We start from the raw sequence: 12,495 nt of genomic DNA, 5'->3' as shown, positions 1-12,495 counted from the left end.
ATAGCTGGAAGTGAATAACAGTAGTTTCTCTGATATAATACTGTATCCAAACATTAGTTTTCAATCATACAAAACTATGACAGATTGCAAAAGAATTTACATGTATCAAGTCACAGAATAGCAAAAAAGGGGTCACAGAATATGCAATCATTTGCAGGGCTGCCTTCCCTCTTGGAACAGTGTCACCTACACAGTACCCACTCCATACCTCATCTCATCTTTTATATTTTTTTAGCTAATGAAATTGCAAAGCCAAATTCTGGTTGTTAAATTACGTCCCATAAAATCATCAACGTACCATGAGCATAAGAAATGAGTACTTTAAAATTGTTTAACTGGTTTTAAAAAGATGATCTACAGAACTTGACTACTTTTATAGCTTTAAACCCTGCTGGTATTTGATTCGTGGATAATCTTAAATCAATAAGAATTATAACATGATCAGCTCTCATGTCTTATCTTTGAGTAACAGGAGGCAATTATAATCCACAGGCATCTAGAACTCTGTGGACACACTAAACCTTTCCTCAGCCCATCTGTATCCGAGAAACGCAAACCCACGTTTACTACCTGTAAATGTAACTGTAAGGATAAATCTTCTCAGTGAAAACCCCAATATAATAAATTAATTTGAGGTTACATAAAGGGTAAATTTATCTGCACCACAGATTTTTTTCTTTTGGCACAGACTAGATTAGCTGAGCCCTTTTGGCAAGTCAACCCAGCATTTCTCTGAAGTACCTAGAAGTCTGATGACGTTTGGGTGGCTGAAGTCTTTCATGCATGCTGCCTCACTGAGAAACTCCTCAATCTCTCGCTGCGAAAAGTTGTCCACTAAAGGAAAAGATGGCAAACATGAGACACAAATTATTTACTCAGTTAAGGGGAGAGGAACAAAAGCAATTCTGTTCTCTAAAACTAAAACCAATTTCAAATGACCCATTGCAAATATTTTTGCCTTAATAAAAGGAAGAATACTCTGTTTATTAGCATGAGTTCTCCAAGTCTGGTTGTTCAATCCTACCTTGTGAACTGAATGAACTTTCATACCAAATTTTTGGAATTAAACCAACTTTAGAGAGACATTTACAATTCTATACCCGTTGCCACCAAGTCAGTTCTGGCTCATAAACATCTGCCAGCTTTGTCCTTCTGACACAGCCAGGCAGGTGGAACAGAAAGGGTTGGAATCTGCTTGCAAACCCTTCCCAAGGGACAGGGCTCCAGGCACATGCAGGTGAACCTGGGAGTTCTGAAGTCAGGGACTATTCTCTGAATCATTGATAATTATTGTCGCTGCTGCTATCAAGATGGCTCTGAGTCATGGTGACATTATGCACAACTGAAAGAAATGTTGACTGCTCCTGTTTCATAAAAAAAAAGTTTTTTTTTTGTTTCATGGGCAACGTTAAATCAATAAGAATATAACGTGACCCTTGGTATGCTTGAGTCCACTGTTGCTGCCACTGTATATTGCGAGTGTGTGCATTCCAACCTGGGAGGCTCAGCTTTCAGCGCTATAGTGGACAGTTTTCTATTGTGATCCGTAAGGTTTTCATTGGCCAATTTTCAGAAGAAGATCACCAGGCTTTTCTTCCTAGTGTGTCTTAGTCTAGAAACTCCACTGAAACCTGCCCACCTTGGGAGAACCTGTTAATATCTGGAATACTGATGACACAGACTCCAGTGTCATAGCAATGTGCAAGCCAGTGTAACAAACTGACAGGTGGTGACATTAATAATTAACATGGATATAATTCATATACTGTACAGATGATTCTAACCAAGTTAAAAGAATAATAGAGCCAAGGCCAGAGAAGAAGCAGGGTCCAGGCTCGGCTCTTTACACTAGGCTTCTTAAACCTCTGCTTTATAAACTGTAAGTGGGGATAAAGAAGGAATCTCCTCACAGATACCAAATAATCCAAGAGGTAGAATGGTGTCAGGTCTGGCTCAGCACTCAGACCCCGGCTCCACACTGTTTGAGTACAGCTCGGATGAGCATTCTATAAGTTCAGTGTCTTGGTTTCTGAGGGATAATACTTCAACCTCCTTCCTAGAACTACTGTACAGATGAAATGCAGGAATAATTGTAATGCCCTTTGGTGCACAGGGCCCTGGTGGCATCGCGGTTAAAGAGCTCAGCTGCTAATCAAAAAGTCAGCAGTTCTAATCCAACAGTCACTCCTTGGAAACTCTATGGGGCAGCTCTACTATGAGTCAGAACCGACTCCATGGCAATGGGGTTTTTTTTTTGGCATACAGTATTATATTAGTATTAGCCATTATTTTATATGTAAATTTTATAACTGAATTAAAACATCAGCCTCCAATTTTGGTTAAAAAGTCTCAATATATGCTTGTAATCTAACTTATGCTTTATTTCCCAGTAAACAATGGATTTAAATTTTAGGAAGAAATTAACTTTGCTCCTTTATCAAAACCAGTGTTAAACATATAAAAAAAAATATATATATAGGGGGTTAATGAAGTAGCAACAGTAAAAATATTATCAAACTGAGCAACAGATAATTTTCATCCACATGAATTGTGATAAAGAAGGCAGGCAAAATGCCAACAGGTAAAAAACCACATGATTGCAGATGATGGGCTATAACCAGCTGCACACCTGAAGAACCAAATTTAGGCAGCAGTATGGCCTCAGAACTGGACATGCACTTCCCAAGAAAAAGATGTGGTGAGAAATGCTGCTGTGTTCTGCTACTGCTGCCTGGTCATCTTATGATGACCCTTATACACTCTTCGGGCTGTTTGATTCACACAAGCCACTATGTTTCTAAGCCTTAGTTTCCTTGTGTGTATAGATAACTGTACAGATTCTGGAGTGTCCTAAATGGCATCTACCACTGTTTTTGTCAATGGTCTAATTTGTTCTTCTCAACACTGGCACCAAAGTGAGCCTTCTAGTATATAATCTTCTCTTGTTCTCCATTTGTTTAAGATCTTTAGTAGCCCTTTACTACTTGCAGCATAAAATAAGACTCTTGCTTCAGCTAACGACTTTCTTCCTGACCTGGCTACTGGCTCTGTCCAGCTTGCTTGGAGGATCTAGCTTGTGATCACAGCTCTCCATATGCCTTTGACTGAATAACATTTCTCTTCTCTTTGAGAAGCTCACATTGGAGGCAGCCCATGGCTTCCGAGGGCCATGCAACAATCCTCAATGAGGAAAGAGCCCCACTGAGTCAACCAGGCCTATCCCTGGAGTCAGGTGCTGCCACCAGTTCACCCTGGCCTCAGTAATTCATGCCATATTTTGGAGTCATTAGCTTTACCATATTATAGATAGAGGGATGGATGGGTGTTGTTGTTAGCTGTCATTGAGATGGCCCCGACTCCTGGTGAACCCAAGATTAGTTGTGAATCAAACTGCTGTGACCCACAGAGTTTTTACTGGCTGGTTCTTTGGGAAGTAGATCACCAGCTCTTTCTTCCTAGTCCATATCAGTCTGAAAGCTCTGCTGAAACCTGTTCAGCATCATAGGAACATGCAAGCCTCTACTGACAGACAGGTGGTGGCTGTGCCTGAGGTTCACTGGATGAGAATCAAATTCAGGTCTCCTGCATGAAAGGAGAGAATTCTACTGTTGAATCCCCAACATCCCCCCAGATAGTCAGACAGATAAATATACATATAGATACACATAGACAGTAAAAGTTACCAGTGCTATTGCCTTGAGTGTAAAGAATATATGACTCAGGTACGAAGAGTTCGTTACAGTAACTTTTCCTCTGTGACCAGGGTGTTCTCAACAGCCTTCTGACCCACCAGTGACTGAGATCACAACATAGAAATGCCACCTCTGGACTTATGGAACACCTGAAACTGAAGCAGCAATCCACCCGCAGAAGAATGGGTTTAATCAGTGATAACTCACACTTCATGGTCTTCACTGCTACTTTCTGAGAGGTCCCATTTGGCTGATTAAGAGTTCCTTCCATGACAGACCCAAACTCTCCTATGAAGTAAAACAACATCTATATTGACCTTGTGCAAAATCTCCCCTGGCCCCAGAAACACTATCATGCCAGAGCTGCTGCTTTCATGTGGTCAGAGAGTGACCAGTGCACAGGCAGCCGGGCTAAGCCTGCCGGGCTGCCCAGGCTGTATAGCAGAAACACCCACCATGCACCGGCCTCCTGTTTGTTATAAGCTTAGCTGGCTCAGCACATCACTTCATTAAGCATGATAACTAATCCAAGAAATTTATAGGACAACATGGAAAATGTTACAGAAGTTCATAAAGCACATACTCTTAATACCATTATCGTCCGTCCAAGATCAATTTAACAAATTACATACATATTTTCACCTTTGTTCCTCTTTATCAGGAAGGTGCCAGGAAAAAAAAAATTTAAGAATTGGAGGAGTAAGTCTGAAGTACAAAGGAAACAGACCAATGAATTGCATACTATTCAAGGAACAAAGGGAATTAATATTAATTATTTTTCAAGGGCCTACTGTATGTGTGAGTCCCTTTTCATATGTCAAATCTGAGTTTCAAAAATCACTGCTGACTTTATCCAACTTTAAATTATAAAGCAACTGTTTGTATTATAACTTGGTCATAAAAATGGTATTCTATTTAAGAAATAAATACATTTTAAAAGAATTACTCTAAATTACTTACCTTCACCCAGAATTTTTCCAAGAATTAAAAGATTTCTGTCAATGACAACATCTTCCAGCTTATTTTGTAGCTCCTCGCTGATGCCCAAGCTATGCACTATAAAAGGAGGAACAGTATGCATAAGAGTTGTCAGTATGCTTTCCTTCATTTGAATATACTTAAAATTATACTTAAAGTCTTGTAAAATAGTGAAAAACATTTTATTTTCATTCTGTACCCATTATTTCTCTATCAAAATTCAATAATAATATATCACACTTAATTCTACTATGATTAAACTGAGTAAAACAAATCCTTCAGGGCAAGTGTAATTCTGAAGAATTATCGAGATTAGTACCCCTCTTCTTATCTTCTCGTTGTGTGGCAGTGGCAGCAGCGAGCCATCAGATTCACACAGGGGAGGTTTCCCCTTGACTTAAAGGAATAAGGAAGAGAAGTCAATAGGTCCTTTTGCAGATTATTTACTCTTATGTCCTTAACTACGATGGAAAAAACCATGAGGGCACATCCCCCTGTCCTCCCACGCTAAGGAGGCACATAAATCACAGGAAACATTTAGAGAGCTAGCTACTGTTCTATATGTGGTATATTTTTGTGGTTGTGCGCCATCGAGTCAATTCTGACTCATGATGGCTCCACGTGTTGCAGAGTAGAACCACTCCATAGGGTCTTCAATGGCTACAACCTTTCAGAAACAGATCACCAGGCCTGTCTCCCGAGGTGCCCCGAGTAGGTTTGAACAGTCACCCTTTTGGCTAGTAGTCAAGCGCTTAACTCTTTGCGCCATTCAGGTACTCCTACATATGTATGTAAAACCTCTTTACAGTGATATCCCATTGCCATTGAGTCAATTCTAACTCATCGTAAACCTACAGGAGAGAGCAGAACTGCTGCCATAGAGTTTTCAAGGAGCACCTGGTGGATTCGAACTGCCAAACTTGTGGTTAAACAGCCATAACACTTAACCATCACACCACCAGGGTTTCCTACAGTGATACAGATAGTGTTAATTTCAAGCCGAGGAACAGAAGAAAAAGACCTTTCATGATAAGACGCTGATATGAAACACTGACAATAAGTATTGTCAGTAAGAGGAATTCACTGGGAGAGAAAGAGAGACCAATAACTCCTTGGCAAATGACTCTGTTTGGGCCATAGTTAAGACATGAGCAAGACTTTGAAAGAAAAAAAAAATGTGGATAATCAGAACCATTTGTGTTATCCAGGGACTTCAGATAATTAGAAAGGTCACACTGGCTCTTAAAGAAAAAATTTTACTCAAATGGTCCTTTCTCATCGCCAATAAAAAAAGAGAGACAGAGAGAATAGAAATAGGTCTAAGTGACAAATTTTTTAAAATATAAGAACAGAGACATCTAAAAGTCGAAACTTCTAGATCACAAGTAGGATAAGGAAACGAGTAACATTCCACGTCACATAAATTTTTATTTCATGGCAACCTATACTCCATCACTCTTATAGCTTTCTTTTTTTTTTTGGCAGGGAGGGGAGATAGACATTCATTTGATAATATTTCAACATACTTTCTATATTCTTTCTGAAATTACTCAAGAACACGGTTATCCATTTAGTTCCATGCTTCAAACTAGTGGGTCCCACTCTCTGATTCAGCAAAGCTCAAACCACAATTGCTATATAGTCCTTTGTCAGCAAACTCTCCTGAGTTGGCTGCCAGGAAAACAAGAGGAAGTGAGGCTGAGACATGAGTTGTCTTACTGTTTCCTTCAAATCCTTGCCCTCTCCCTACATCTCCTGCCACTCCAGAAAGTTCCTTTCCCCTCCTTGTCTCATGGTATTATGAGGACAGTTCTAGATTTCCAGTAAGCCAGCCAGCAGGGATGCCCATGGCATCGCTGGTTGCTGAAGACATTCTGTACATTAAAAATACCCATTCTTTGACTTTTGCTAGAAATCTGTCAATTGGTTTGTTGTTGCTTCTTTGCTCTCAAATATTCTGACCTTTTGCCAAAAAGAAAATGAAAGCCAACTTACAAGTGAGCTCTATGGCTTGCCGACAGAAGGACTTCTTTGCGATATAATTCACGACTAATTCAGAATCCTCCTCTGTGAATGCGTTCCTGGGAGAACGAAGACAAAGACATCTCACATCATAAAAGCAGGGCAAGACAGGAAGGTGTTTCTACAAGGAGGCTACATATACAAAGTCAAAGATGCTGCCTTTCAGCAGAGCCTCTTCTACAACAAAAGCATTTCCCATTAGAAGAGATACGTTTCTTTCCTTGCATCTGTTTTAGGCTTGCCCAGCAGTACCAGAACAACTCTGAGTGCCAGCAAAGGCAGCAAGTAACTAATGAGTTAAAGTTCACCTAAACCCAGTAAAAACCCAGTGCCGTTGAGTCGATCCTGACTCACAGCGACCCTATAGGACAGAGTAGAATTGTCCCATACAGTTGGCAAGGAATGCCTGGCGGATTTGAACTGCCGATCCTTTGGTTAGCAGCCTTAACACTTAATCGCTACGCCACCAGGGTTTCCAAAGTTCATCTAGTCACTATTTTAGACTAACTGGTGGTAAAATATGTAGAGTTAATGAGTCTAAGTTACAGACTTAAAGATAACTTTATCTTGGGTGCATAGATTATTTTAAAAGAGAAAATACAGCTTTGAAAATAATATGCACTCATGCAAAGTATTTGGAAGACACATGCCTGAAGAGTGAATGAGGCCTTGTGTGAGCTGTGCTATAGATGAGCTTTGCTTTTCATAGTCTGATTTTTTTTAATTATAAGAATGCTACTTTCGTAAGTAGAAAATAAAGCTATTCCTATTAAAAAAATGAACAAATAAAAGGTACCATCACATGGTCTTGTAATGAGGACCCATGGGAATGGACTTCAGTAAATGGATAAAAATAACCTGGGATAAGCCTTTCACCAAGCCACTTCTGCTTGGCTGAAAGACTCCTGTTTGTCTAGTCTCAGATTTTCCCTTCTGTATGCAGCTCCCTGCCACTACAGGGTCTTTGCATGTGCTATTCTTTCAGGACGGAATGCTCTTTCCCATCACCCTTACCTAGTTAACACCTGTTCTTTCTTCAGATCTGAGTCAGGAAAATCTTTCCTGATTTTTTTAAAACAGTCAAATTCTCTCATTTATATACTCTTACAGGCCCCTTTGTAGAGTTGCCATTTTATATTTATTTGTGCAACTGCCTGACTCCTGTTAACTGTGAACCCCATGAGGGCAGGTGCAGGGCCCACTTTTGTTCACTGTTGTATCCTAGGCTACCCCACAGTGCCTGGCACCTAGTAGGCCCTCAATACATATTAATGAGCTAGGCTGGAAACTTCTTCAGAGGTTCTCTGTACTTATTTCATAATATGTCCACATGTCATACCCAAACTTTCATATCAGTGGCTTAACATTTCTGGGATGAATTCTAGTCAACTCTATGTTCAGGATTTAGATCAGATTTTGTCTACTTCTTTAAAATGGTCCTTCTTGGAATTTACGTATAATAGAATTATAGAGAGAGACTTATATTCATATATAATAGTTGCAAAGATAGAGTTGTAAGTACTGAGGGTAACTGACCCCCAAGACTGGGATAGACTCTCTCAAGCCCCCTCCCCATGTCTGTGGGAGATCTTGGAGAAAGTTCTAGAATAGAATTCTTATCGTGGAGCAATGAAAGAGATCAGCTCAGCCCCCCAGAAACACAGCCGCCCCCACTCTGTCCCATTCCAAAGTGTCTCTTGACCCTTACAAAACACTTCTTCCTGTCCCATGAGTGATAAACTGATTTCAAGGAAATCCCAACTAGGTGCAGAACCCTGGAGTCAAAAACTGAGTTCTGAAAGAACATTTACACACACCGCCTTATTTTTATAGGCTGCTTTAACATGGTTTCTTATTTTTGTTGATATTTAACTATTGTTTTGCTATAGAAGAAATACAGAAAAGAAGGAAAATAGCTTCTTTTTAATTTGAATTTTAGAACATAGTGTTTTCTTCTATTAGAAAATAACCAATCATTACAGAAAATGTGTAAAATATAGGAAAAAGGAAAACAGAATCACCCATAGTTATACCACCCAGAACTGCTAATGCTTTGAATTCCCTTCTAGCATTTTTATCTCTCTTTTTTTTTTTTTTTAAGTAATTAGGATCATTTTAAGGCTTCTAATAAAAACCTTCATTTTATAGCAACCCAGTTTGAGTAGTGAAGGCCTACTGATCTCTTCTCTGTAAAAGAGGTTTTCAGGCTTGGCTTTCTCCACCGGCACCTTTGTAGGCATTTGCCTAATTAAAGAAACTCCCTGACTCCAGACAAAACAAACACAAAAACAACCAAACCCGCTGCCGTCAAGTCAATTCTGACTCATAGCGACCCTATAGGACAGAGTGGAACTGCCTCAAAGGGTTTCCAAAGAGCACCTGGTGGATTTGAACTGCCGACCTTTTGGTTAGCAGCGAAACTCTTAGACACTATGCCACCGGGGTTTCCCAGGGCTTGCATAAAACAGGGCAACCAGCTGGGTGCAACGTGAGGTGCTGGGTCAACAGGACAGGCATTATTACTTGGCATAATAACCACATCAGTACTACTGGGCAAAACATTTTTAACAGGAAAACTTACCCAAATCTTGTTTCCTGGGCTCTTTTTCTGATGGCCAGAGAGATATAGAAGATCAACCCAATCAAAACGAATCCACAGATGCAGCCAAGGATTATGAGCACAGGATCTGGGTTGCCAGGCGCTGGGGTTGACGAGGGGGCAAAATCTACCCAAGCTAATAAACACCAATAGAAGCAATTCAAAACATCTATCTCTTTTGGATTCAAAATACATAATATTGGCTTATAATCAGGGAGAACAGACAGTCAAAAGCGTCGGGAATTTAGTTAATCCTTTTATTTTTTGTGATCTACAGACAGAGGCAGCCCTCGCTTGAACCCTGCAAGTAGAAACTGAGCAATGTGATCTTAATAACTAACGGGAAATTTTCTTCACGCTGCTTATAATTATACAGAAATGAAATTAAAATTAAATAAAAATATAATCAAATTAAAACTAAATTTTATTAATAGTAATAAAATGAAATTATAAATTTTAATTAAAAATATATAGTAATATTAATATTTATTTGGTGCACTGCAATCAAAACACTAGAAACCAATGAGAATTAAAGGGTTTTCTTTCTTTGCAAAATGTTTGTCAAGAGTAGTCTGAAAGGTGCTTGCCGCCCTCTTGTCCCGTAACTTTCGACAGAGAGAGAACACCTTTTCTATGCCTTGGTGAATTGTCATATGCCTTTCTAAGCTTGCATCAGCTTCAATGTTTTATCGTTTGTGCTTTCAATATTGTCACATATCTCCAAGAGTTCCTTTAATTCTGAGTTGTTTTTTTTTTGCCAGTGTCACTTTCTCTGAGGCATCTCCATCCTCTCTGTCACAGCTGCTTTTCTCATTTATGTTGGTAAGCTGGCCTTCACTAAGTTCCTTGGGCTGCATGTTTAGAGTCTCATGAGCAGAAGCAGTGCCGACATTCCCACAGTCAGCTATTTCTTCTCTAATGCCATTTATGTTCAACTGGAATTTCATTTCCAACATAATTACTTTTTGTTTCTTTGCTAAACTTGCATCTTTGTTTGTCAATTCCCTTTTTCAATTACCCATTTTTGTAAGATGTCATGTGGTTTTGCCACTGAGACACAAGGAGGCAACCCCATTGTACAGTTCGCTGTCTTTGTGCGTGAATGAATACCAGATGCACACTGCCTAATTGCGGGTAGACTCTGAAAGAAGGGACACGATTGGTCATGATCATGCTGTGCATCTGTGATTTCTGTAGTGGCTTTGGAATGAACGGTTCATGAAGTTTACACTTTGCGCAACTACTCACAGTTAATATATTAAAAAAAAAATTTTTTTTTTCTTTTAATATATGACGGAAACTATAATTTGAACCGTGCTATTGGAGAACTGGTGTTATTTAACTAAATCGTGGAACCTAAAAATTATGCATATCAGAACTATGCAAAGCAAAGACTATCTGTAAAGTTTTTTAAGATTTTGGAGGGTTTATTGTGTGTGAGATGAAAATTCTGTAGTCTAACTTTTTAATCTGTGCCTTTAGAATTGGAATCTCATTGTCTTTGAATGTCTCCCTAGTAGACACAGACTGCTTATTCCCCCAACACCAGTTACTAATGTTCTCCTGGTACAGAGCCTGTGGCTGCAGAAACCATAACACGGTTCCAATGCAGCACTAAAAAGGAGCCCATGTCTGAGGGTTACTGGTAACAGACAGTTGAGAACTCAGTTGTCCACTCACCAGTCCTGTCTGCTACTGGGTACGAAGGCCATGCTTGGTAAGAACTTGTAAATGTGTAAGTCATACTGATAAGATGTCTATGCATGGATTTTATGACAGGTGTTTAAACTGAACAATCTAGGGCAGCTCAGAGTCAGATGAAGGTGGTTTTATTGGTCTATGGAAGTCAGCACAGCAGTTAGGCTACCTGGGCCACCACACACAGTGGATTCTGGCTGAGGAAACTTCAATGACAGGCAAGAGCCAGCATGCATGGCTAGGCCTTTAGCTTAGTGAGCCCTGGGCAGTCTGAAAACAGCTTCTGTGGAAATACTTCATGTTATTTACAGATCAAATCACAAAGCATCTTACCCAAGACTGGACTGGATAATAACATGGCAAGTAGCACTGCTTAAAAAAAAGCAAGTGGGATGTCAAGACAAATACTAACAAATAAACAGTGCCCATTAAAGAGAGCAAAGGACTAGTCCTACTGCCTGTACAAAACTGTCACATGTATCAGTTAAACTATATTCAATAAATAAGGCAAACATGGTATTCTGAAAGGATGAATTTTTCTAGCAAGTTATCATCATTAATAGCACTGGGAGAGCAGGGCTCTGGTATCAGTAGCTTTGTCAAGTATGCTATCATATCAACCGTCTTTATCGTTGCAAAATCCCTTTGGCCTTATTTTTCATTCTTAAACAGCCACAGATTATTCTTTAATTTGTGCACTGCCTGGACTGACAAGTTCTGTCAGCTGACCAGAGGGCCCCAGCTCTCACCGTGTGCAGGGATGAATATTTTCACCGGGTCACTGAAAGGCCCAATGCCCCCTTCGGTGATAGCTGCAATCCTCACTGTGCACGTGGCGTTATGGACTTGAACAGGAATCTGAGCACAGCTGCCATCCTGGCCAACTTCTTCAGAGAGCTCTTTCTGGGGACACAGAGGAAAGGGGATGAAATGAAGTATAGAGACACGAAGGCATGTTACTGTCTTGCCCACATTTCTTTCTGAGGAAAGCATTCGCAGCCATACCCACACCCAACGGGGCAGCGGCCGAGTTTCCACAGCACCCCTTCCTCACTCAGGCCATGGTCAATGGAACCAAAGGCGAGCAGAGGGACCCACGACAGGCTGCCAGCAACCTCAGGCTGTAGGGCGTTGGTACACTAGAGCTGTGAGGAATGGCACTTAGAGTGACCAGTAAAGAAGCACCTGGAAGAGCGGGGGCATGTGGCAGGTGCACACAGATGACCAGAGCAAGAGTGGCTCCTCGAGGCTCCTTGCCCTCAGAACCACCCACTGCTGCACAGTGCCCGCCAGTCACACTGGACCTTCACTTGGACCACTTGCCAACTGCCGGTGCACCTGTTCCTTGAAATTATAAGACTTTCGACTAAAACATATGTTTAAGACGGCACTGTGGGGCAAACAGATGACTCACTCCATTTTCAAAAATCTGCTTTACTTTTAATTTGTTTTAAAGCCACTTTGATAAAACACTGAGTCATGAACATGAGGGAAAAATGATGTTTC

The 12,495-nt window shown here is 40.4% G+C and overlaps 1 protein-coding gene across 3 annotated transcripts in view; it reads right to left on the bottom strand.

Annotated features, from left to right (window-relative positions):
* Positions 1-12,495, bottom strand: part of MERTK (MER proto-oncogene, tyrosine kinase) — a 155,731-nt gene that overhangs the window by 23,722 nt on the left and 119,514 nt on the right. For all 3 annotated transcript variants that reach the window (XR_007513550.1, XR_007513551.1, XM_049856216.1), the window contains exons 9-14: positions 11,739-11,892; positions 9,274-9,427; positions 6,666-6,751; positions 4,653-4,748; positions 3,900-3,980; positions 742-834 (exon numbers count right to left, since the gene is read on the bottom strand). Coding sequence is in view for 1 of the 3 variants with exons in the window: in XM_049856216.1 (XP_049712173.1) it covers positions 742-834; positions 3,900-3,980; positions 4,653-4,748; positions 6,666-6,751; positions 9,274-9,427; positions 11,739-11,892 (664 nt within the window). In the remaining 2 variants the exon portion in view is untranslated. The remainder of the gene's footprint in view (positions 1-741; positions 835-3,899; positions 3,981-4,652; positions 4,749-6,665; positions 6,752-9,273; positions 9,428-11,738; positions 11,893-12,495) is intronic.

This window comes from Elephas maximus, chromosome 17 (assembly GCF_024166365.1).
Source record: "Elephas maximus indicus isolate mEleMax1 chromosome 17, mEleMax1 primary haplotype, whole genome shotgun sequence".
Lineage (NCBI taxonomy): Eukaryota > Metazoa > Chordata > Mammalia > Proboscidea > Elephantidae > Elephas > Elephas maximus.
Note: the sequence above shows the minus strand (reverse complement) of the source record. Positions and strands in the feature narration are given on the sequence as shown.